General features: G+C 38.5%; 2 protein-coding genes across 4 annotated transcripts in view; one reads left to right on the forward strand and one right to left on the reverse strand.

Annotated features, from left to right (window-relative positions):
• RIOX2 (ribosomal oxygenase 2) overlaps positions 1 to 13,361 on the forward strand; it is a 50,590-nt gene extending 37,229 nt beyond the window's left edge. For all 3 annotated transcript variants that reach the window (XM_036747826.1, XM_036747828.1, XM_036747827.1), the window contains exon 11: positions 12,693 to 13,361. The gene's annotated coding sequence lies outside the window, so the exon portion shown is untranslated. The remainder of the gene's footprint in view (positions 1 to 12,692) is intronic.
• CRYBG3 (crystallin beta-gamma domain containing 3) overlaps positions 1 to 26,796 on the reverse strand; it is a 146,263-nt gene that overhangs the window by 3,531 nt on the left and 115,936 nt on the right. Inside the window, exons 18-21 of the mRNA XM_036747824.1 lie at positions 10,060 to 10,199; positions 5,948 to 6,071; positions 2,116 to 2,274; positions 868 to 1,027 (exon numbers count right to left, since the gene is read on the reverse strand). Coding sequence (XP_036603719.1) covers positions 868 to 1,027; positions 2,116 to 2,274; positions 5,948 to 6,071; positions 10,060 to 10,199 — 583 coding nt within the window. The remainder of the gene's footprint in view (positions 1 to 867; positions 1,028 to 2,115; positions 2,275 to 5,947; positions 6,072 to 10,059; positions 10,200 to 26,796) is intronic.

A 26,796-nucleotide genomic window follows, 5' to 3' on the forward strand; every position in this document is an offset into this window, starting at 1 on the left:
CAGAGCTCTCACTAAAATGGCAAATCAAAATATATTTATTGTTTCTATAAAAACCTAAGGTTGGACAGCCCTGGCTTAAGGCATTGAGAAATCAGGGCCATATAGCCAGTGCTGTTAGAGGTACAACTCAACCCAGGTTTTTAATTAAATTGGCAGGTATGATCAAGGAAATAAGCATTGTGACAAAATTTGGGAAGACCTAGATTCAAAACCCTTCTCATTTAACTAGTTATATGACCCTGGTCAGGCTACTAAAAACTCTCAGCCTCAGTTCCCTCAGAAGTAAAATGAGAATTATTTAATAATGGTCCTTACATCACCAGGTTGTTGTGAGACTTATATGAGCTTATGGACATGAGCCTTAGAAGTCATCTAATCCAATCTCCTCCTTTTAAAGATGAGAAAAGTGAAGCTCAGCACTTTCCACACTTTATAACTATACAAAAGAAACTATCTGTAGTCAAGAGGCAGGAACAGAGAAGATGGTTTGAGAAAGTACAGGAATGTTTCTTTTTTTCCAAACAAGAGTAAAATATAGCTTACGGGGTATAGTAATTGTGAAAGAAATAAAAAATATGCTGTAGATAAGGAGAAAATCCATTTACCCATCTAAGTGATTACAAGTCCTCTTAATTTTTTCCTCTCCACTAAGGTACTTTTCTTCCATCATCCATGCAATCCAGTTAATTTATTTTGAATTGGTGCCCATGTAGGCTTTTTTTTTTAAAAAAAAAATGTATAAATGTGAAAGTAACATTCTCAGAAATATATATTGGGGTTGCTTTGACCTAGATTAATGTTTGGATAAAAAGACTCTAAGTAAATGTGCAATTATAAGATGGAATTTGAGACCCTGTAAATTCATACCTTTAATGTCAAGGACAAGCTGGTCATTAAGGTAAGAACTGATGGTTCCGTTTTTGTTCATCTTCCACTTTTGCCTAAGCTTCCCATGTTCATTCCATACAGCTACTTTAGCTCCAGGTACATCTTTTCCACCAATAACATCAAGACATGTATCATTTGCCTAAAATATTGCAAATAGATAAAACTGTGATGGCAATTGGAACAAAAAGGGTGAGTTCCATTCAGAAACGGCTCTTTTACTTTATTTCATTTAATAGAGAGGTTATATGAGGGTAACCTGATCAAAACAAAAACTGTTTTCAGTTTATAAACATGCTGAGCAAAAACTCAGAGAAAAGAAAAAAAAATAACAAATACCCAAAGATATATATTATGAACTTAAGGTCCTTTATAATGTGAACTAGATAAAAAAATTCACTTTTCAATTAATTTTCAATCTAAGTTTTCAATTAGATGTGCTAGGGTGGGGGAGGATAGTCTCACTGAACATAGCTTTTGCTACCTGGAATTTTTCTTTGAAATAGACCATTTTTTTCATATGCCATTGAAGATAGGAGGATAAATAGGAAGAGGCTCTCTTGCCTGCCCAAATGTCATGCTCCCCATCTTTTAAGAAAGAAATGCCTGTCATAAGATTTGAAGACATTTAGAATTCTGCAACATTTTTATAATTGCTACTTGTTTAATGATCCAGTGGCATGTAGCAGCATCATTTGCATTTATGCCTTTGGATCTCAAATACAAGAAAAATGAAGGACAGTGAATTGGATGGCAACAAAATTTTTCCTCCTCATTGTCTTTCCTTTTACATTCAACAGAAGCATGCTTCAAAAGTTAATTTTATCAAGACTAGGAATGTTTTTGCCTTTAGTTATCCATACTGTGCTGCTCAGGGTTAGATCTTACTCTGTTGTGCAATTACATTTACCATGTTGTTGTCTAGTCGTTTCAGTCATTTCCAACTCTCCATGGCCGCCATGTGGGGGTTTTCTTGGCAAAAATGCTGGAGCGGTTTGCCATTTCCTTCTCTAGCTCATTTTACAGATGAGGAAACTGAGGCAAACAGGGTTAAGTGACTTTTCACCCAATTAGTAAGTCTGAGGCCAGATTTGAACTTAGGAAGATGAGCCTTCCTGACTCTGCCTGGCACTCTATCCACTGTGACACTTAGCTGTTTACATATAAAATATCGGCTTAAAAAAGGAACAGGATTAAGGCGATAATGTATCAGTTTTCAAAGTCATTTACCTTGGATTTAAAGAGTCCTCGACAGTAGTACCACATTTGGGTATTTTTTCCATTATAAGGAGAAATACATACTGACATTGACCTCAAATCAGTTAGATTTCCAGTGACTGTTAGATATTCACCTTGGGCTCGGTTCTTTATTCTGATGTATACCGAAGGCTAAAACAAAAGAGACAGAATTTATTCAAACTGAGGGTGGGGTGGGGGTGGGATTTAACTTTGGCACTTAACTAATTTCCCAGACAAACTGGAGACTAAAGCAGTTGTTTCCACAGGGTGGAAAGGGATACATTTGCCTGTATGCCATTTATACATTGAGACCTGCCTATGTTTGGGGGGAGAAGAGGGAACCATCTATCAGAGTACAATGGAATTTTGACTGGAAAAGGGCCTTCTTTTATTTTACAGCAAGGAAACTGAGGCCCAGAAATGACTCAAAGTCATAAGCTAACTAATTTGACTCTTACTAATATCTCAACTTGGAGCTTAAAAATATCCAAGGCAGCATGGAAGCTGGGTGAAAGGGCAATGCTAAATAAGTAAACAAGTAAGGTAGTAAAACCTTGAAACTTCAGATCTAGTGGCAGTTGAATAGGAACCAGGTTGAAGTCCAGGAAGCAAATCAATCTTGTAAATGGAGTGTCTTGATCATCTTTCCTTTCCACCTCAACAGTGCCTTCTGTGAACATTTTCCCCTTGGTTCTACTATCAGACTGTTCCTTTATCTCCTTTTCTAGATCATCATCCTTCTTTAACTTTGAGTGCCTCCTTCCTTCAAAGCTCTGTTAGGACCGCTACTCATTTTACTTTTTTGGGGGGACCTTATCATCTCCCATGCATTTGAGTGATAACTGCGACAGAGATGGCTTTCCAGTCTGTGTAAGCAGCCTTCCTCTTTCTTGTGAATTTCTTTTTTATATTATTAGGGGGATATTTCCAACCTTGATCTTCTCACAGATGTCTCTAATTCAGTATGCCTCTAACAGAATCCATAGTATTTTCCCCTAAACTTCCTTTCTCCCCACATCCTCAGTTAGTCGCCAGATCTTGTTGATTCTACCTCTGCTTCTCTTGCTTGCATCCTCTTTTCTTTCCTCACACAGCCACCACTATGAAATAGCCTCCAAACTGGACTCCTTCCAGTCTCTTGGCTCTAATCCATCCTTCACACAGTTCCCAAAGCAGTAGTCTCAGAACTCAAATTCTGGTGGCTCCTTATTGCCTCTCAGATAAAATAACAAGGTCCTAGGCCTGCATTTTTTGTCTAATTTCATCTTTACACATTTGTACACTTTTTATTCCAGCCATACTGGCCTACTTGCTATCCTCCTACCCCTGAGCCTTTGGACAGATGGTCTTTCATATCTAGAATGCATCCCTTCCCTCTTAGCATCCCAAGCTTCCTTGAAGATTCAACTCATGCCCTCCACAAAGGCCTTTTCTGAACCCCTCAACTGTAACTATTTTCTTCATCTTTAATTGGATTTCTCTGTGTACATGTTGTTTCTCCCTACTAGAATGTAAGCTCCTTGAAAAAATTTTGGTTTTTGTTTTATATCTCCAGTACATAGCACAGACAGATAGTGGTATAGTAGAAAAATCATTCCCAGGAGTCAGAGGACTTGGGTTCATATCCTCTTTGTGACCTTGGACAAGACACTCAACTTCCCTGGGCCTCACCTATAAAATGACAAGGTTAGGTGAGAGGTCCTCTGAGGTCCCTTCCAGTCCAGATCTGTGAGCCTGTGTGTGTGAACAGGCTTAGAGAGGTAAAAATTTAGAAGGTTACAGTCAGAAAGTGGAATTTCCAAGTGCAAGATCTTAGAGTTGAATGTAGTTCCAACTACATCCATAAGCTGGTGAAATTTAAAATGCAAGTTGAGGGGGTTATAGCAGTATCAAACAATGTTGAAGTCCTTGGGGATAATGGTAGGAAAAGAATAAGCAGAATGCAAATACAGAAAAAGAACAATCCTCTGATCATCTGAGAAGGTGATCTGGGAAAAACTGGAAAGGTTAAGAAATGAAAATAATAGGCACCTCTTTCTAGGATCAAAGATTTAGAACTGGAAGGTTAGTTAGAGGTCATCCATTTTAATCTTCTCATTTTAAAGATGAAGACGCTGGAGCCCAGGGAGGTCATACAAGTAACAAGTGGTAGATCTGGAATGTAAATTCAAATTCTCTACCTCCAAATCCATCACTCCTTCCATTCTACAATGATTAGTTTTGAAGAGGAGGAGGTGTAGACCAATAGCACGAGGGAGTGGCAGGGCAAGTGAAGGTGTTTTTTTATTGATGACGAAATGGGTTAAGGGAAAACTGAAAATGGGAATGGAGAGAACAGACATCCAGAGGAGATGACCTCTTCAGCCAGTCAGCAAGCACTTATTAAGCCACACATTATGATGAGCACTCGGCATTCAAAGAAAGGCAAAAGCAGTCCCTGCCTTGGGAAAAGAATATGTGAAAATAAAATAAGTATATACAGCGAGATTCTGTACAGCAGATGAAAGATAACCTTAAAAGGGAAAACTCAAGTAGATGAGAAGACTGAGAAAGGCCTCCTGTACAAGACAGCATTTGAGCTGAATTTTGGGTTTGTAACCTCACAGCAATCACTGACAAATTGCTCTCCTACTGTCTATTCAAAATCAAGTGCTGTTGATTCTTCAAAATGTTTCTCAGAGTTATGTTTGACATTCTCACTGCTACAAATCTATTCCAGCTACTGCATTATCTGTATATTGTTGTCATAACCTCCTCAACAGGCTTCCTTGTCTAATCTCTCCTTCAACCTCGTTATTTCAGAGATGTGTGATTTCATCGGTGCGAGCATTCTGTCTTCAAAAACTTCTGTGACCAGAAAATTAAATGGTTTTAAAACCCAGATTTACCTGTACAAGGTGATGATATGAGGATTTTTAGTGGCCTGTAAAAAATCAATGGCATGGCACCAAAAAAAAAGCTAATTTGATTTTTAAGCTGTATTGAGAAGCAGTGTCCCACACTCCAGAACTAAGAAAACTACAGCCTCACTGTATCCTTCCTGGTCAGGACACTTTTAGATGCTGTATTTTAGGAAGGACATTAATAAGCCGGAGACCAGAGGACAGCAATCTGTATGGGTGAAGAGCCTGAAGACCATGCCACATGATAGTCATTTAAGGACACTAAGGATCTACGTCTAGAGAAAAGAAAATTTTGGAGAAAATGGGGGTGGGGATAGCTATCACATGGGAAAGAGATTAGACTTGTTCTGCTTGACCTGATAAGCCCAACTAAAGAAAGGGGTACAAGTTGTAAAGAAAAACTTCCTGACAGTTAAAAGTGATCCCCAAGTGGAATGAGGTGCTTGGGAAAGTAGTAGGATTCCCCATCAGAAAAGGTCTTCAGACAAGAGTTGGATGATCACTTTTCAGATCTGTTCAGGTTTGAGCTGAAGCAGATCGCTTCTAAGGTACCTACTATCCATCATTCGGTTAAATCACTTCATCTCTCTGAGTCTGTTTTTTCATCTGTTAAATGGGGTTAATAATCCCTATATGACATTGCTTTAGGATCTAGGTTTAGAGCTGGAAGAGATCTTTGAGGTCATCTGGCTCAACCTGATTTTACAAAGGAGGCTAAGGCCCAGAAAGGGCCACACAGAAAATATAAGTGTCAAAACTAGTAATCCTATTGATGTCCTCTGACTCTCAATTCTCTGCCCTTTAAATTGTTCCACATTGCCTCATTAGGTTATTATGAGGAAAGCACTTTGTAAACCTTAGAGAACATTGTGAGTTATCATTATGTGAAGTACTAGGAGGGAAAACTTTTTTCTCATTACCTGTTTGATGGGGCGGAGAGAACCAATTGTTTTCCAACCACTGAACGCTGACCAGTTTGAAATCTCACTAGGCTCCAGCAAAATTTGTCTTCCCAGGAAATTAGATCCTTCATAAGCAATCCAACTGAATAAAAGAAGAAAGTGAAGATTTCAAATATGCTGAAATATAAATATATAAGTTTAGTGGAAACTACCAAAATATGGTAGTATTTTTCATACTATGTTTGATTCTTCACTCCAGTTTTCTAGGATTATATGCATAAAAGCAAAAGATGTACTCTTGTATAAAAGCTATATATCATTTTCCTTCAATTATATGAAAACTTTCTCCAGATTATTAGAAGGTAATCTCCAAATCTGCTAATTGAGTGGGCAGCTAGGTGGCATAGTGGAGAAAGCACTGGGCTTGGAATCAGGAAGACTCATCTTCTCAAGTTCAAATCTGGTTTCAGACCCTTACCAATTGTGTGAGCCTGGGCAAGTTACTTCACCCTGTCTGCCTCATTTTCCTCATTTGTAAAATGAGCTGGAGAAGGAAATGGCAAGCTACTCCAGTGTCTTTGCCAAGAAAACCCTCATACGGGGTCACAAAGAGTTAGATATGACTGAAATGGCTAAACAGCAAGCCAATTAAATGGTAAATAAAAACATTTATTCAAGTATATCTGTGTGTACTCTGAGGTTAGTCCTAAGCTGTGCTAAGATGTACTATAGCACATCAGTAAGAAACTCCACTTTTTACAATTAAGAATGTTTCTTTGAAGATGCTTTGACCTGGATATGCCTTATGACTACTCCCATCAGTCAAGATTTCAAATATTAGCATACTTGAAATTGTATTCTCAGTATACTTAGTCATGTGATCTGCTAGGTAGTGTATGATTGCCACATGTAGTTTTCCTTGACCCTGATGATACAAGGATCTAACCTACTTTTAATAGTGGAGAAGAGGGAAGGTCTTAGAAAAGCTACTGGGAAAACATTAGTTCAAACACACACCATAGCGCTTCATTCTTGTGTTATATTACCAGTCGTACTTTGCCCCGACTTCAGGTTACCCCTACAATGTACCTTTTCTAGTTGGATATAGCTCAACTGCAATGGAGAAAGCCACACTGTCATGTTGACTAGGTTCACTACAAATTTACATCATCTAATCTCAATTAGGTACTCACTGCTCAATCCCTTTACTGGTTCTATATGATTGATCACCTTACCCACTCCACAGCAGCTATTTAAAATCTTTCCTTTGCTTCTCAAATCCTCATGAACCACTGCCTTTTGTCGTTGAAAAAATAAAGAGCCATTATGAGCTCCTCCTTTCTCACTTCATATCCTCAAACTCCTTATTCTTTCCCTCTTTACTTCTGCCTCTAGAAAAAGAGGTGCCCCTTTTCCTTACCAAGGCCAATTTTTCTGCTCATGATCTCATTCTCTCTTGTCTTCTCCAGGAGCTTGCCCCCTCAACCATTATCTTTTCCACTACTCCAAAAAAAAAATCTTTACCTGACCTTACCATTCATGCTACCATCCTCTACATCCTCTATCCTTCATTTTATGGCTAAACAACTAGAGAAAACTGCTTATGCTTAGTATTTTTACTTCCTTTCTTCTCACTTGCTTCTAAATTCTTTCCACTCTGGCTTCCCACCAAAACCATTCAACTGAAAGTACCTGGTATAAATGATCTCTTAATGGCCTTTTTTCATTCTGCATATTTGACCTCACTGCAGCATTTCTAACTATTGATCACCTTCTTCCATATTTTCTTGCCTCTTTGGGTTTCTGTGCCACTACACTGGATCCCCTCCTATTTGTGTGGTCCCTGTTCAGTGTCTGCTGGATCTCCATCCATGTCACCAACATTTACTTTAAGTGTACCCCACAGCCTCTTTTATGTCCTATATTATCTCAGTTGATCTCATCAGATCCATTGGTCCAATCATAATCTTTATGCAGATGATTACCAGATCTATATATCCAGACCCCAACTCTCTCCTAAGGTAGTCTTTCATGCAACAACAGGACATTTCAAACTGGATGTCCCGTAGGCATCTCTAACTCACAATGTCCTGAACACGGCTCATTATCTTTTCCTCAGACCTTTCTGTTTTCTGAATGTCTGTGTTTACTTCCAAGAGTACTGCCTTTGTGCCCAGCCACTGAGCCTTGCAACCTCAGTATCATCCTCCACAGCTCACTCCCCTCCTACATATCGCATATATTGATTGCAATGGCTTTCCTGGGTTCCTTCATTAAGTAAACAATTATTTATTAAGTGCCTGTTGTATATCAGGCACTGTGCTAAGAGCTGAAGATACAAAAAATGGTAAAAGACAGTCCCTTCTCTCAAGGACCCTAGTCTAATGGGGTAGACAAGAAGACATTGAGGGAATGAACAACAAACAAATAAGCACAATCTATATGCAGATGAACTGGAAATAACTGACACAGGGAAGACACTAGAGTTAAAAAGGATTGGGAAAGATTTTCCTGTACAATGTGGGATCTTAGCTGGACTTGAAGTCAGCTAGTAGGCAGAGATGAGGGAGACCTTTCAGGCATGGGAAATAGCTGCTGAAAATGCCCAGAATCAAGAGACCAAGCTCAAGTCCTACCTTCTGCAGAAGGCCTTTCCTAGTCCCAACTTCATCCCTCACCCCTAGCTCAGATGTCTGTGACTTACCTGCCCATTCATATTATCTCTTTCAACTACTCTGTATATGTCTAGCATTACCTAGTTTTTATATGTCACCAAAACTAAAATGTTGCTTCACGCACACAAAAAAAGGTTGAGATCCTCTCATCTATACTCATCGCCTCCATTTCTTTACCTCCTGCTTACTTCTCAACCTCTTGCAATCTAACTTCCAACTTCAATTTCAACTATTCTCTCCAGTATAAGCAGTGGTCTCTTACCTACTAGATCCAATGGTCTGTTCTCAGTCTTCATTATGCTGTACCTTCCTGCAGTTTTTGACTGTCAACCACTCTCTACTCTTGTATGTTTCTTTATTCCATTGCCTTGTCTGTTTGAGCTGCCCTCTCATTTTTCCACCTTCCTCTCACCACTCCCTAGAACCTTTCTGGATATTAGCCACATCCCACCTATTAAGCATAGGTGTTCCCTAAGGCTCTATCTTTAGCCTTTTTCTCTTCTCTCACTCAACTCTCACTCCCTGGGTGATCTCGTCAGTACCCATCTGGTCAATTATCATCTCCCTGAGGAATTCATTCTTCCAATTAAAAAATATGAACAAAAAGTATTACCATCCTCCTAGACATTCAGGTTCACAATCTCAAAGGTTTGGCTAAACTCTTCTCTCTCTTTTAATCTACATAACATCTCTTGCATCCCTCTTTTCTTTCACAGGCCCTGAACTGCCTCTTGTATTGTGGTAGTCTCTTAACTGTCCTAATTGTCTAGTATCCAATCCATCCTCCACCCAGCTGTCAAATGAACATTCCTAAAATACAGGCTTGATCGCCTGTCACCCCTACTCACAAATCCTTAGTACCTCCACATTTTGGGGAATTACTCTTGTGGAGCATGGTTAGGCAGATTGTAGAATCAGAAATAGCTGGTCTGAGGCACATTCTGTGGGAAGTCTTTGCTGAATCTTCCAACTAGCAAAGCCTTTCCACTACAGAAATGACATTAAATACTCAAACAGGGTCATAGTATTTGTGGTTTCCTTTAAAATCAAGTGGTTTCTCACTAACATCTCCTATTTCTGGTAGTTATCTGATGTCCTCTGGTTCAAAGACCAATTATATATTTCTCTAGTACGGTGACTAAGGAAATCTTCCATTTCCTATATTTTAGACAGTATGGTATGATTATTCTATCGGTTGTGAATGAACAGTAATTCCTTTTTTGGGGGGGGGGCAGAGATGACTATCTTCTGAACTACACCTTGGAGAATGCTGACTGGTTCTACATAGACAAAAGTCCTTTTTACCTACTTTGCCCTATTATCTGTGAGAAACTCCAGCATAGGAAGAATGTCTTGAGAACAGGACCATGCTAGTAGAGCTTTTAAAATACTAAGTAATTTTATCTGATGCTCAAGCCAGAGGGATGACTAGACATAAGCTGCTACCATACTTACAATCCACTTTTTACCCACACTGATTGTGTGTAGAAGTAGAGATCCTTATTGAGAATTGAGTTGATCGCATCTCCTAAATGGAGTTCTCTTCCTTCACAGTGTTCCAAAGCAAAGAGACTGATGAAGGGTTCTTCAAAAACCTAGTAATACAAAGTAGATATGCTGTTACGCATATGGAATATGCCAGTCACAATTCAGCATTGCTTATATCTAATTTATTCTCAAGTAAATAAAGCCTAATTCTTCAAATAGGATCTTAGTCTAGGTTTGTCATCAGAACAGCACTGAAAAAGGATGGCTTCAGCTTATTTATTTTTACAAAACAAGGTTGACATCCAAATAGTAATACTTATTATATATTAGCATAATAGAGATAGCACAATGTCTGGAATACAGAGTAAGAAAGAACTGTGTTCAAATGCAGTCTCTGACTGGTGGTATGACCATGAACAAATCCCGTAACTTGTGGGCAAATCTGGTTGGTTCTGCCTCTGCCTGTCTTTAGTCATGAGGAGAGTAAACATCCTAGTTCAGGCCCCTATCACTGCCTCATTTCTCTCCCATCTCTAATCCATCCTTCACACAGCTGTCAAAATGATGTTCCTAAGCCACTGTGGCACTCTTCTGCTCAGAAAGTTCCAGCAGCTCCCCATTAATTCAAAATATATAACAACAACGTTGCTAGCAGCTGCTGTGGGGGCAACATCAGCACACAGGAAGGCTGCCAGCACAGGTTCTTTGATCTGCTTTTCTAAGGAAAGCAACTTTAAGGGGTTAATTAAACATACATATACCATTCACTTAGTTCAGGGGAAAAAGCCAGCACCCTGAACTTCAGAGCAAATACAAACAGAAAATATCAACAGGTCAAATAACACAAACCTGTAGATAGGCTTCTAGATTTCTGTCCAACATCTCAGTACATAATTACCAGGGAAACACCAACATCTGGGTTTTCAAGCTGGGGTAGGCTCTTAATGGTGGCTGCCCAGAGTCTCCTCTAGTCACACCATAAGACACTCTTCCAGTGAGAGAGAGCCCCCAAAGGCAAAACACCAACCTCTGAGTTTATATACCGTGTTCAGGGTCAAAGGGCATCACAACCAAGCACTCAAACCTATGTGAACTAGGCTTTCTTGTTTCTTAAGCAAGTCATCAAAGACTCCCAGATTCAATCAAAGAAACAAAGGCAATTGATTACTTCAGTGCTCCAAAACCTGAAACAGTAAAAAGGTCCCACCTTAATTACCAATGCAAGATAACATACAAACTCTTTGGCATTTTAAAACCCTTCCAAATCTTGGTCCAGGATATCACACATTATTCTCCTTCATAACTCTGCTTGTACATTATCTTTCATCTCCCATCTCCATACTTTTCATAGGCTGCCTGCTTCCAATGCCTGAAGGCAGGGAGGCATGTGTGCCTTCCTTTCCCCTCCTAGAAAGCTTAGTTTCCTTCAAAGCTTAGCGAAGTAGTTTTCTACACTGTATCCTTTCTTAACTCTTATCTCTTCATCTTAGCTTCTAGTCCCCTCCTCCATAACTTTTATTTTTTTTTAACTTTCAAGTATATTGTCTTCTGATAAGATGCAGGCTTTGGGGACAAGGGACTGTTTGTTTTAGCTTGGCATCCTTGGGGCCTGGCACAGTCTCTGGCACTTTAAAAACACTTGCTGACTGTCAACAAGTCTGCTAGACATTTAACAATAAGCAACTGAATGAGGGCTTTGAGTAGTTTTCAAAGGAAAGGAATGCCAAAAATAATGTGTTTATGGTTTGAAGATTCAATCCCAAGTACCTTAAAGACTACTGAAAATTTCTTTGTGCTAAGTTTAAGAATATTCATCTCTTTGACCTGGCTGTGGCCTGATGTTACTCTGGCCAGGAACCTCGGCATCTTTTGTAGTGGCCAAAAGGCTGAAGCAGATCACCAACTTATAACTCTGAAAGTTGATGGAAGTAGGCAGGTTTCCTTGCAAGCAATAATCCAGTCCCCAAAAGGTGACTTGATACATGGTTCCATTTCAGAGTTAATGGGTTTTCCCTCTAAGGATCCTAGTTGAAGTATTATAGTTTAACAAACATTATGCCACCATGCTTGTTTGCTACTCCTATTGTCCTAATCAGCTTTTCTATCTTTGTCAGTACTTTATAGTTTGAGATATGGTAGGACCCCACCCCCTCTTTCCTGTTTTTTAAAAAATTACATTTTATAAGATTTTTGTTCTTTTGTTGCTTCTGATAAATTCTGCTATGATTTTTCTACCTTCATAAAGTTTCATAAGCATGTCACAGAATGATTAATTTAGGTAGTAGTGTCATTTTTATTCTGTTGGTATGGTCAACCACAAGCAGTTAATATATCTCAAATTATCTAGCCTTATATTTCTGTAAAGAATATTTTAAAGATGTATTCATACAGTTCTTACGTGTCTCAGTAAGTGGATTCCCAGACATTTTCTACATTCTACGTGAGTTTATTTTATATCTTACTTTGCTGAAGTTACTGTTTCAATTAATTTATACTTAAATCTCTAGGTTTCTCTAAGTAGATAATCATATCAACTATAAAAGTTGTCAGTTTGTCTATGCTTTTTCCCTAAATTACTTTTTCTTGTCTTTTTGCTATAGAGAGCATTTCTAGAACTTCTCTTCTGGATTTTGCCATCATGCCCCGGGAACCATCATCATGCTGCAAGATCACTTCTGTCCCGAACTCACATCTCATCAACTATCTTTTGCCCTTTCCTCCAACTGCAGTGGGTAGAGACAACAAGCTTCTCCCAGAATCTCCTTTTAAGGGGGGCACTTGTTTGAGCTATCTCATTTTCCACCCAAATGCCCTTCTCTGGATGGCCACTATGCCATCTTGCCTCCAATGTAACTTTTCAGCTTTCTTTTACATGTTGCTTTTCCCCATTAGACTGTAAGTTCCTTGAGGATAGGGACAGTCATTTTTTGGGAGGGGGTTATTCTTAACGTTTAAGACAGTGTCTGGCACAGTAATTAAATTTAATGTTTAATTACTGATTGACAGTGATTACTAAGTGATGACCATGAGCATCCTTGCTAAAATTTAGGCCAGATCTTACTGGAAAAGCCAGCGTTTCTGGCATTTCTCCATTATGGCTCTTGGTTTTAGATAAATATTATTTACTATGCTAAGGAAAAGTCCATTCTTTTTAGTGTTTTTAATAGAAATTGGTAATATAATTTGTCAAAAATTTTTAAAATCTGTTGCTATAACTGTGACTGTTTTAATTATTAATATGCTATAAATATATTTGCTTTTTCTGATGAGGAAACTGAGTCAAACAGAATATATTTACTTTTTCTTTATTTATGAAGTTTTTATGCTGTGGCAAATGGACAATTTTTGTAAAGATGCCAGGTACCTTGTGTACTCTATTCTTTCCCAGTTAGTAATGAAAAGACCAACATCTAACTGTGTGTGTGTGTGTATACATATGTTTACTTACACATATGTTCTACCCTCCTTTGACTGGTTTAGATAAAAATGAGGTTATATCTATTCCTCTTACCCCTTCTTGTATTGTGTCCTCCACTTCTGCAAAATACTAAGTTCCAGTCCACTCTTTCTTCTTTACTCTCTAGTATATTCCTTTCCCCTTCCCTTTTCTTTCTCTTTGTAAAAACCAACAGAACAAAACAGGCCCTGTGTTTGTCTTACTTTCCTCTATGACCCTTGAAGAAGTTAAAGTTTTAAGACAATACTTATTTCTCTTCCCCCTATAATCACTTCACAGTCCCTTCCAAATGCTTAACTTTATTTACCTTTTAATATTTCTCTTGACCCTTTTATATTTCAAAGTTGCTATTCAGTCTTTTCATTGTGAAGGCTTGAAAGTCCTCTATTCCATTAAAGGTTTTTTCCCCCATAGACATTTCAGGCTAAGTTCTTCTTGGTTGTAAGCTTTTTATATCTTGCCACTTGAAATACTGTACCCCAAGGTTTCTCCTTTTTAATACTAGCTGCCAAGTCTTATACTCCTGCCTATAGTACCTAAAACTGATAGTAATCTAAACTCATAGTAATGTAGATTAGTACTCCATATGTTTTCCAGGCACTCAGCTGCGCATACTTGCCAGTACTGATTTAATTCAGCCATTTACTTATCTCATCTAGTTTTTATGAAAGCTAACATTTATGTAACATTAAATACACACACATTTTTTCTACTTTCAGGAAGTCACTGAGAGCTGATATATGTTTTTTTATAATCTCGAAAGTTAGGCCTCTATTATTATAAAGGAATAGGCTTAAGAGCAACTGAGATTGAAGAAAAGAAACCATCAATTACATGTAGCTCAAGAAATACCATTCAACGCCTACCAGGAAGATTTTAAATCAAAGCTGAACAGAAACCACACGTGCAGAAGTCCAATCTAGGCTCTGTAAGTTAAACCTCTTCAATTTTGCCATTTATTGAACCACTTTATTAGTTAAGTCAAAAATTGAAAAGATGAAGGTATTTGTTTACTTTTGCTGCTTCTTTACTGCCATAGAGTTGAATGAAGTAATTCGATAGATTTTTGGTTATCTCTTGTCCATTTTCAAAGGACGCTATGGTAGCATGGCTGTGTGTATGTATGGCTCAAAAACCATTCCCACCTTCTCTCCCACACTGCTCACACCTCATGTATCTTTTTCATTTGGGGGCAGATCCATTGCTCCTAGCGTCCATTGGTAGCAGGACTTAAATCCCAGCTTTTTCTCCTGAAAGGTCATGATTTTCCTTGACCATTTCCTTGTGGCATTTCCATCCTCCCAGATGAAACATGTGCCTTTAGTATCTTCCTTTAGCGGGTGTGTGTGTGTGCATGTGTGTGCGCTCCCTGTTAGCAGCTTCTAACACCACCTTGTTGTCCAAAAGTGGACTAAGAAAATTTTCATTATAAAAAAAACTATGAAGTAGAACTGATAGGAGCAACAGGCCACTACTACTGTCCCTCTTTACATTTCCTCACCAGAGAAGCAACAGAAGTCCGGGTTATGTTATAAGTCATGCATCTTCACATCATTCAGTATTTAGCCACTACCCTATAAGACTGCTTTGGTGTCGACTCGCAGACTTGAAACAAATCGGCTATTTCTTTCAGATTAATCAGTTACCAAATATATCTTTATATTGCCAATGCGATTGATACCCACAGCAGCTGCTAGGAATATGCTGGCATATTTCCAGGTATGAATCACAATATATGACACACTGTCTTCCTCAAAGATGAAACCAAGGTATTTATTGAGATACCAGAAATACCAGGTACCATGCAGGGCTCCGCCCCACCCTCCCCTCCCCCCAGCCATCTCCATGTCTTCCAACCTCTGTCAGGCCTCCCCATAAATAAGCTCCCTTAGGCAAAATCACTTCCTCTCTCACAGTACTAGCTGCTCAGCCTCCCTCTCTCTCTTCCAGCTCTGCCCCTTCAGCAAGCTCCTGCCACCACAGGCTCCATGTGACTCAGGATCAGAGTAGGTCACATAGGCCTATTGATGGGCGAGAAACATCTTCCCATTGCATTATATTCTTATGCGCCTATATATCAGATTCCAATGGATCCATGGATTCCAAATTTGCCACCCAGTATTAGTAGAATTAAGAGCACTGGCAGGGCAGCTAGGTGGCGCAGTGACTAGAGCACCGGCCCTGGAGTCAGCAGGACCTGAGCTCAAATCTGGCCTCAGACACTTGACACACTTACTAGCTGTGTGACCTTGGGCAAGCCACTTAACCCCAATTGCCCTGCCTTCCACCCTGCAAAACAAAAAAAAATAATTAAGAGCAATGGAATAAAGCAGAAGACATAAGAGATGACCAAATAGAGAGATGGACCTGGAGTCAAGAAGACCTGAGTTCAAATTCAGACTCAGGCACTAATTTTGTGACCTGGGGAAATTACCTAATCTCTGTTTACCTCGGTTTTCTCATCTCTAAAATGAGGATAATAAAAGCACCTACCTTCCAGCTGTTGTTATTTTTGTTTTTATTTAGCTATTACAGTTCTAAGCGATAGAATCATTGGAATTCAGATTTAAAGTGATAATTAGATCATTCAGCTCAAAGGACTTGAGACTACTGAAAGTATTTCAAAGTTTTGTGATTCTGATAAGCCATTTTCCCTTTAACATTAACAATTACTTTGTAGCATTTCACCAACAGCTGGCAAATATAAATTACTCCGTTTTTTGGCTTAGATTTTGTTTTCTCCCCCTTCGTGGTCCTAAATCATGGTCAATGCATGGGAATAACGTAAAAGTAATAAATCCAAAATACCACCCATTTTGAGGGAATAATCTGAGACAGAAAATGCACATCATGTTAAATGCTGCTTGTCTTTAATTTGGGCTTGTTACACATGATTTCATGACTTATGCTAAGTGAAAAATGAGACACTATGGAATTACAAATTATAAAAAACTTTCTAGTTTTCATCCTGTTAATAGTGAAATGCTCTTTCCAGGTCTTTCTACTCTTCAGGCTCCTTTGCTGGAATCATTATTTATGTTCCACCCCCTTACTGTGGGTCCCCACCATTTGTAAGGTTATCTCCTGGTCTCTCTTCGTTTTTCTCTTGCTCTATATCCTTTCTTGGTGATCTTATCAGATCCCAGGGGTCCAATTATCAAGTATGTAGATAATTCCTAAACCTATATATCTACCCTTAATTTCATCATCTGCATAATAGGAGATGCATACAACAGTATGTAGGAGATGCCTAGCTGCCATCTCATTTTAGATATTCAATCAATGGATATCCAAACTCAGCATGTTCAAAATAGAACTCATGTGTCTCCCTAAACTTGTCCCACCTCCAGATCTCCCTATTTCTCTTAGGAGCACCACTAGCATCCTTCAAGTCATCCCGGTTTGTAGCATTGGAATCATCCTCCATATCCAATCATCTGTCAAGTCTTATGGATTCTACTTTAATATCTCTCAAGCTCATTCCTTTCTCTCAATTCACATGACCTCTGCTTTAGTTCATACCCTTATCACTTCTTACCTGATATATTTCCTTTACCTTCTAAATAGAAACCTGGCTTCTAATGGCTACCTTCTCTAATCCAACTACACACAGATGCCAGAATAAGTTTCCTAAAGCAAAAGTCTGACCACATCACCACCCAACTCAATACTCATCAATGACCTCCTCTTGCCTCTAGGAAAAAAACACAAAGTTCTGGCTTTTGAAGCCCTTTGCAAGCTGGCTCCGGCCTATGTTTCCAGACTTTAAGTTTCAGCTGTAGTGGGCAACTGGCTTTTCCTTGAATTCAGCAGTCCAACTCCTACCTTCATGCTGGTGTATGGGCTATCTCCCAGACTTAGAAAGTATATCTTCACTTCTGTCTCTGTCTCCCCTGGCTTTCTTTAGGGATCAGCTGTTATATCATCTCCTATAGGAAACTTTTCCTGATATCATGTTCTCTTCTAACTTATCTTGAATTTACTTCTCTATTTTTTGGAAGTAAAATGTAAACACCTCGAAAGCATGGACCATTTTTCATTTTTGTTTCTGTTTCCCCAGAACCTGTCACAATACCTCGTGACATACATACATAAACATAAACATACACACACACAAGAGAGAGGGGGAAGAAGTAGAGATGTTGGAACCTGTGATTTCATCAATGTAAGGAACTCCTGGTGTAGAAACTCTGTCCGCTCATGTAGAGAGATTAAGCATGTCAAGACAAAGGACCTGAATCCAGGCCTTTCTGAATCCATGGCTGGCCACATATCTACCGAGGCATGTGATGGATAAAATGCAGGGCCTGGCATTAGGAAGACCAGAGTTCAAATCCTGCCTTAGTCCTTTACTAGATGTAAAGTTACTGTGGCAAACTACTTAACTGTTTGCCACAGTTTCCTCAATGATAAAATGCAGGGCTTTTGTGAAGATCACAGGAGATAATAAGTGCTTAGCATAGTGACTAGCACATAGTAGAATAGAAAACCGAAGAGAAAATAAATCCCCACTAGAGCATGTTTCCTTTTATCTTGCAAACAGTAGGTACTTACCTGCTCCTGATTTGATAATGCATTCACTACATCCTTCTAAGATACCTTTTTCTTCTTTTTTATGGGAGGGAAGTTATGTATATTACTAATCTGTCTTTCTTGTTTATAGCACCCCAACCATAATGAAGTCAGCCTCCTAGACCTTCCTTTCCATTCCAATATATCTTGTTTGTTTCATAGTCCTTTCTCTACAAAATGTTTGTAATAAAGTTTTATCTTTTTGAAATAGATCACAGAATTACATATCTAGGACTAAAAGACCTCAGAGGCTTCTACTCAGACTTTGATAGGTTTAAAAAGTTATGCAGTTTTGGAATTGCTTTCAATGGCCAAAGCAAAGATACTTAAATACATGTACAGAATAGAAAGAGGCTATATAAATTTAACTTAAATTTACTAAATGTAAAAGAATTCTATTACAACCTAGTTTGAATTTAGGTTCTGGTGTCATTTTCCTTAAAACCTAACTGCATTTAGTATAAGCCTTCTGTGCCTAACACCAGCATAATTAAGTTCCATGGCATGGAAGAAAACTTGAAGACAAGTCCCTCTTCTGATACAGAGCATTAATGATGGTGTGACTATGATCAAGTCAATTAACCTTGTAGAAACCAAAGTAATATTCTATGATCACAAGGTGAATTTGGTTGAGAGAGTTTCCTTTTGGAGATTCATTATACTGCTAAAATCACAGGCGCAAAACAAAAATATGTGCTATTTAAAATCCCTAGGAAATTTTACCACTAATAAAAACAACTCTGCATCATCACACTTGGTGTTTGCCCTAGACCTCAGAGAATAGAGTGATCAGATTCATGAAATAAATTCTTAAGTATGTAAATTTCGTCAGGTTCTAAATTTTGTCTAAAACTTTACCAGGCCTGGAAGCTATAAAGGACCTTCGATCCAAGCTGTCTACTTAAGATATTCTATAAGCTAAGGATGCCAGATCACATTTCTTAAAATAGCTATAGGTTTCATCTCTTATTTGGGTTCTATCCGCAAAATCTGAGTCAATTGTTACATAGTTTTGGGAACACCTATAATATAATGCAGTAGAAATCTGGTTATATTCAAAGGGAGCTCCATGAGATGTTATCAGGTAGTAAGATACAAGGTAAACAACTCTTGCTATCCCTCCCAAAAAAAGTGTTTTTTAAAAAAATATAATGGAGGATGGAGGGAAAACTTATTAGCACTGTTTTTTTACTTTTAAGAATAAGATGGATATTTCTGGGGCAGAGCCAAGATGGCGGCTGGAAAGCAGGGACTTGCGTGAGCTCCCCACCACATCCCTCCAAAAACCTATAAAAAAATGGCTCTGAACAAATTTTAGAACTACAGAACCCACAAAATAGCAGAGGAAAGCAGGGATCCAGCCCAGGACAGCCTGGATGGTCGCTGGATGAAGTTTATCGTGCAGGGAGTAGAGGGGAGTGGAGCTCAGCATGGGTGGTGGCAGGACCAACCAGACAGGGAGTGGAGCGGAACAGGCCCTAGCGCCCTGAATCAGTGAGCTGTGGCAGTTTGCAGACTTCTCAACCCACAAACACCAAAGACGAGAAGAGAAGGTTAGTGGGAAAAGCTGTGGGCGACAGAGTTCGCCACCGCCCCAGGGGCAGCGGGGGAGGTGGAGCTACACAACTACAGCTGCAGTTACTTCCGGCCCCAGGCCCACGTAGTGGGAGGAATTAAGAGGCGGATCACAGCAGGAGTGCATTGCCTGCTGAAGATTTGCGTTAGGTCCGGGTTGGTGGTTCTTGAGGAAGGAGGAGTGCTGGGGTGGCAGAGCTGGTTGTATAGAAATAGCTCTGAAATCAACAGCGCATCCCCTCAAGCTTGGAACAAAGTTTTCTTTGCTCTACAAGCAGTCATACCCTGACAAAAAACTCAAGGGTCAAGTAAGTTGGCTGGGAACATGGCCAGGCAGTGAAAATGCACTCAGATTCAGTCTCAGACTTTGGAAACTTTCTTTGGTGACAAAGAAGACCAAAACATACAGCCAGAAGAAGTCAATAAAGTCAAAGAGCCTACACCAAAAGCCTCCAAGAAAAACATGAACTGGTCTCAGGCCATGGAAGAGCTCAAAAAGGATTTGGAAAACCAAGTTAGGGAAGTGGAGGAAAAACTGGGACAAGAAATGAGAATGATGCAAGAAAACCACGAAAAACAAGTCAATGACTTGCGAAAGGAGACCCAAAAAAATACTGAAAAAAATATTGAAGAAAACAACACTTTAAAAAATAGACTAACTCAAATGGCAAGAGAGCTCCAAAAAGCCAATGAGGAGAAGAATGCCTTGAAAGGCAGAATTACCCAAATGGAAAAGGAGGTCCAAAAGACCACTGAAGAAAATACCACCTTAAAAATGAGACTGGAGCAAGTGGAAGCTAGTGACTTTATGAGAAATCAAGATATTATGAAACAGAATGAAAAAGTGGAAGACAGTGTGAAATATCTCACTGGAAAAACCACTGACCTAGAAAATATATCCAGGAGAGATAATTTAAAAATTATTGGACTACCTGAAAGCCATGATCAAAAAAAGAGCCTAGATATCATCTTTCAACAAATTATGAAGGAGAACTGCCCTGATATTCTAGAGCCAGAGGGTAAAATAGAAATTAAAAGAATCCACATATCACCTCCTCAAATAGATCCCAAAAAGAAAACTCCTAGGAACATTGTTGCCAAATTCCAGAGCTTCCAGGTCAAGGAGAAAATACTGCAAGCAACCAGAAAGAAACAATTTGAGTATTGTGGAAACACAATCAGAATAACACAGGATCTGGCAGCTTCCACATTAAGGGACTGAAGGGCTTGGAATACAATATTCCAGAGGTCAATGGAGTTAGGATTAAAACCAAGAATCACCTACCCCAAAACTGAGTATCATGCTCCAAGGCAAAATATGGATTTTCAATAAAATAGAGGACTTTCAAGCTTTCTCAGTGAAAAGACCAGAGCTGAATAGAAAATTTGACTTTCAAACACAAGAATCAAGAGAAGCATGAAAAAGTAAACAAGAAAGAGAAATCATAAGGGACTTACTGAAGTTGAACTGTTTTGGTTACATTCCTACATGGAAAGATGATGTGTATGATTCACGAGACTTTCATATCATAGTAGCTGAAAGGAATATGCATACACACACACACACATATATACACATATATATGTGTGTGTATACATATATACATATGTGTGTCTATGTTTGTATATATGTAGGTGTATATATATATATATATATATATATACACACACACACAGAAGGAAAACAGGAAAGAGAAATCATAAGGGATTACTAAAAGTTGAACTAAAGTTGAACTGTTTTGTTTACATTCCTACATGGAAAGATGATATTTGTAGCTCATGAAACCTTTCTCATTATTAAGGTAGTTGAAGGGAATATACATATATATAGACAGAGGGCATAGGGTCAGTTGAACATGAAGGGATGATATCTAAAAAAATAAAATCAAATTAAGGGATAAGAGAGGAATATACTGAGAGAGGGAAAAAGGGAGAGATAGAATGGGGTAAATTATCTTGCATAAAAGTGGCAAGAAAAAGTGGTTCTCTAGGAAGGGAAGAGGGGGCAGATGAGGGGAAATGAGTAAATCTTGCCCTCATCGGATTTGACCTGAGGAGGGAATACCTTACACACTCAATTGGGTATCTTACCCCACAGGAAAGAAGGAGGAAGAAGATAAAAAAGGGGGGGTGATAGAAGGGAGGGCAGATGGGGGTGGAGGTAATCAAAAACAAACACTTTCGAAAAGGGACAGGGTCAAGGGAGAAAATTCAATAAAGGGGGATAGGTTAGGAAGGAGCAAAACAGTTAATCTTTCACAACATGAGTATTGTGGAAGGGTTTTACATAATGATACGCATGTGGCCTATGTTGAATTGCTTGCCTTCTTAGGGAGAGTGGGCGGGGAGGGAAGAGGGGAGAGAATTTGGAACTCAAAGTTTTAAAAACAGAAGTTCGAAAACAACAACAACAACAACAACAAAAAGTTTTTGCATGCAACTAGGAAATAAGATTCACAGGCAATGGGGCATAGAAATTTATCTTGCCCTACAAGGGAAGAAGGGAAAGGGGAATGGGAGGGGAGTGTGGTGACAGATGGGAGGGCTGACTGGGGAACAGGGCAACCAGAATATACGCCATCTTGGAGTGGGCAGGAGGGTAGAAATGGGGAGAAAATTTGTAATTCAAACTCTTGTGAAAATCAGTGCAGAAAACTAAATATATTAAATAAATTAAATTAAAAAAAAGAATAAGATGAATAATTTTTTCTTCCTCAAGCAGGGACCTTGAACATGTCAGGGAGAGGGCATAGTGAAAAGTGAGGATAATAAATGATAACAAATAACAAGCTACTAGTATGACTACTCCCCTCTCTGCTGCTCCTTTTTCTCTTCCTCTTCCTCACAATTACCTAGCACTTTAAGATTTACAGACACTTGCAAATCAGGAACAGAATTAGGAAGAGTAAATACTCTTCCTATCCTCATAAAAATAGCAGAATTCCTATAGCCTGAAGAGTACTAGAGTGGAACTACCATCACTGTGCGTAGCAGGGGTCAAACCTGCTGTCTCAGTGGCCATAGCTTCTTATAGTAGTAGGAAGTGGTCATGCAGAGGTCTAGAGGAGATGTGAGCATTAGGAGGAGACTAAAATTTTCCTACCATCTGCCAAGGGAGATTTTTATTAACAAGGACAACAAACACAATTGTCCCAGAAATCTCCCCATAGATCACCATCACTGCATTAATCTGTACAGTAAACATAAATTTCAATAATACATATAATTGCCAATTTGCCTGAAAGATTTTTTTTTTCATTTTAATGCACTGTTACCCAAAATTCAATCTCCCATATACTCATAAAATTCTCAGGCTTGCTTCTAAGGCCCTTCCAATAAGACTGTTTACCTTCCCAGGTTTATTTCATGACTCCCCTACACATCGTTCCCTGTCCTATTTCCTGGCACATATCTGAAAGGTACAAGCCCTTCTTCATCTCTACATCCTGGAATCCTTAAGCTTCCTTAAAGTGCCATTTAGGCACCACCTCCTGTGCCAGCCACTCCTGACTCCACCCTCTCACACAATTGTGAGTACTCTTTTCCTTGAAATTGCTCTTGAAATAATTCTGAATTTCCTCATACGTATACTTGTTCTGATCCTCAGTAGAAATAAACCTTCCCGAGAACCGGGGCTGTTTTTTTCTTAGCAGAGAACTTCAGTACCACACAGCAGGTGCTTAATAGATTTTTGTTGAATTATGAATTGACATTTCGGCCATTTATGAAAGGATCCATAGATACCTGTTTTGATTTGCAGTGAGCCTCTGCATTGTAATCAAGTTTACAAACCAAAAAAAAATGTTATTTCAAATTGATTAGCACATTTTTTATAAAGCTATAATGTCCCATAATAGTTATAAGGATATGCTAGTGAAACCGAACTTGAGAAATTGTTCCAATGTTCATGTTTACTGACACTGTAGAAAAGCAATTGGCTGATAAATAAATTATTCCTATAACAGTATAGACTAGTTAGCTACCTCAAATGTATATGTGACTAAATATTATGGTAAATATGATGAAAACCACTTTATAATTTAATCTCCCATCCCTATCATTCCCATTCTTCCTCCAAAACAAATGATTGAAGTATAGACGATACTCAAGGCCCTGTTCTTATACTTTTCTCAACACTCAGTAATCTCACTTAGTCCCGTGGTTTCAATTATCATCTCATGTCACATGCAAATAACTCTTAAGACCTATATACCTTACTAATTCTTCTTAAGCTACCACTGGCCTTCTAGTCATGCATGTTTACAAACTCAGAGACATCTTTCACTCCTCTCTCCCTCGTTTCCTATAGCTAATTAGCTGCCAAATCTTGTTGATTCTGCCTATACAACATTGCTCTGACCTATTCCTTCCACTTATAAATTCAGACCCTCATCAGCATATCCTATTAGCTACCTAATTAATTAGCTATTGTGTTAGCTTCCTAATTGTTCTCCTTGCTTCAAGTCTCTTTACTCCCATTTGTTTTGCATGAAGTTTCCTCCTTTAAGGCACAGGTCTGATCATGTCAATCCTTTGCTTAAAAACAAAATCAAACTTTAGTAGCTTTCGAATGCAAACTTCTAAGCCTTGAATTTAAGGTCTCTATAATCTGGCTTTAAACTTTAAAATTTTTCATATTTAGTTCATACTATTCTCTTCTAGCATTCAACACTGTAGCCCTCCTGGTATTCCATGTCCCACCTCTATACCTCTGCACAGACCATCCTCCACATCTGGAATGTACCCTGGTCATGTTTCTGCCTCAAAATCCTTTTTTTTTTTTGAGGGAAAAATTATACTATCCTTTCCCTTCTCCCCCAAAAAATTCTATACACACTGAATACAAAAAGAGGATTCAGGATTCTACATGAAACTGTAAATCTCCATTTCATACCACTTGCTTTTAAAAATATCATAAATACACACATTATTTTCAAAACTGTCCTATTGTGCTTCCTTCTGGTGTAACTTCTTTTTTCTTCTATTCATTAAAAAAGGTTTTCAGTGGTCTTCTTTATTTTGGCATTACTATTGCTAAGACCTTCGAACTCCAAAACACTCTCCCAATAAAAATGAGTCTACATGCCTAAAAATGTCTCTCTCTGAACCTTCTCTGTCAGCAGGTAGGTAACATGCTTCATCATAGGTCCTCTGCAGAAATGGCTGGCCATTGCATTGATCAAAATTCTTCATCTCAAGACACTTGACACACTTACTAGCTGTGTGACCTTGGGCAAGTCACTTAACCCACACTGCCCTGCCTTCCCCCTCAAAAAAATGTAAAAAGTTCTTATGTCTTTCAAAGTTGTTTCACTCTGCTATTTTGGCTGTGATTCTGCTACCTTCATGCTACATCAATTTATGCTACCCAGGATTCTCAAAAAAAAAAAAAAGCCATCTCGAGTCATTTTATATAACACAATAATATTCCATTACATTTATATGCTGTGATTTGTTTGGTTTTTCCCCAATTACCTCAGAAGCAATCTAAGATATTATTTTGGTTTCTAGTTCTTTTCTGTTCTCTTTTTTCCCTCTTTTAATCCTTCCTTCAGGATCAGGAAGCTTGTATTGCTTGTGTCTGTCTTTTTCCTGGTATTATTCTCCCTCCCTCCTCCTTTTCCCTGCCTGATACTATGTTGAGTTTTATACGTTTCTATACCAAACTGTTTCTTGTGTCTGTGTGTATATGTTCAATACTCCCTGGACCATTTCAGATAAGGAGGTTCATCTGATGTCCACTCCTCTTACCCCTTCCTCTGTATATTCTTCCTCTCACACACTCCCCTTTTAAGAAATAGCAAGTTTCCTCCTCCTCCTTCCTCCTTTCCACATTAGTGTATTCCTTTTATCCTCCCTTCTCTTTATCCTCTTCAAACAAAATCATTCTACCACGAAGACCTCTATTTTTCTTACTTAACTCCCTCAATACCCTTTCAAAACAGTAACATTCTGAGGGAGACATTATTGTTTCTTCCCACTCTTAGAATGGTAACACTACATCATCTTAGAGCTCCTTCAAAATGCTCAATTTATCTTTCTAGGTTGGTCTTCATTCTTGTGTTTGTTATATTTCAGAGTTCCTACTCAGCTCTGGTCTTTTCATCAGAAAAAAGAAGGCAGGAACAAGCAAAATAAGCTCCCTGATCCTAAAGAAAGGATTAAAAGGGGGAAAATAATAAACAACAGAAAAAAAAGTCCTCTATTCATTAAAGATCCATTTCCCTCTCGGTAGGAAAATACTCAGCTTTTTAGGCTAATTTGTTACCGTTCGTAAGCCATTCTTTTTTCCTTTTGGAATTCTGTATTATTTCAAGATCTCTTTTTATTGTAGAAGGTTTCAGGTCTTGTGTAATACTGACTGTACTTTCTAAACTGATTCTTTCTGGTTTTTTCTTTGACATAGGATTTCTGGATTTTAGTTATGACCTTCTTAGGACTTTTCCTTTTAGGAATCGGTGGATTCTATCATTACTTTTTCTTTTTACTCTAGATCTAACATATCTGATCAGTTTACATTTATCATTTATTGAAATACAGTATCCATACTCTTTTTTTAAAGTCATAGTTTTCTTAAATTACCTCTCCTTCACCTGTTTTCCAAGTATTTGTGATAGCAATTGTGTTTCTTACATTTTCTATTTTTCAGTTTTTTTATTTTGTTCAATCTTGTTTGGTTTATTCTAGTTTTCATGGAGTCTGTGAGCAAAGTTTATCACTTTCCCTTTTAAGTTATTTAGTATCTTTCCAATTCTTTTCTCTAGAGCTTTTATTTTTTAACTCATGCTTCATGTCTTCTAAGAATTCATGTAGTCCTTGTGGGAGATACATTTTTTTCCTTTGAGACTTCATTTGCAATTGCTATGGAGTTATTCCTTTTTGACAACCAGATAATAATTTATTTTTTTACTGGTCAATTTTTTTTTAATTTATTCATCTCTTTATCTTTAGCTCCTGATTTTGTACCTTGTTCCAGGCCCATGTTCTGACCACTGCTGCCAGGCTGTCCTGCTTCATCACCTGGCTTCTTGTGCTGATTTGTACTTCTTTGGGTTCATTCTTGACAGTTCAGAGTGCTGGATCTTCAGAAGCCTCTACAG

This window comes from Trichosurus vulpecula, chromosome 2, assembly GCF_011100635.1.
Source record: "Trichosurus vulpecula isolate mTriVul1 chromosome 2, mTriVul1.pri, whole genome shotgun sequence".
Lineage (NCBI taxonomy): Eukaryota > Metazoa > Chordata > Mammalia > Diprotodontia > Phalangeridae > Trichosurus > Trichosurus vulpecula.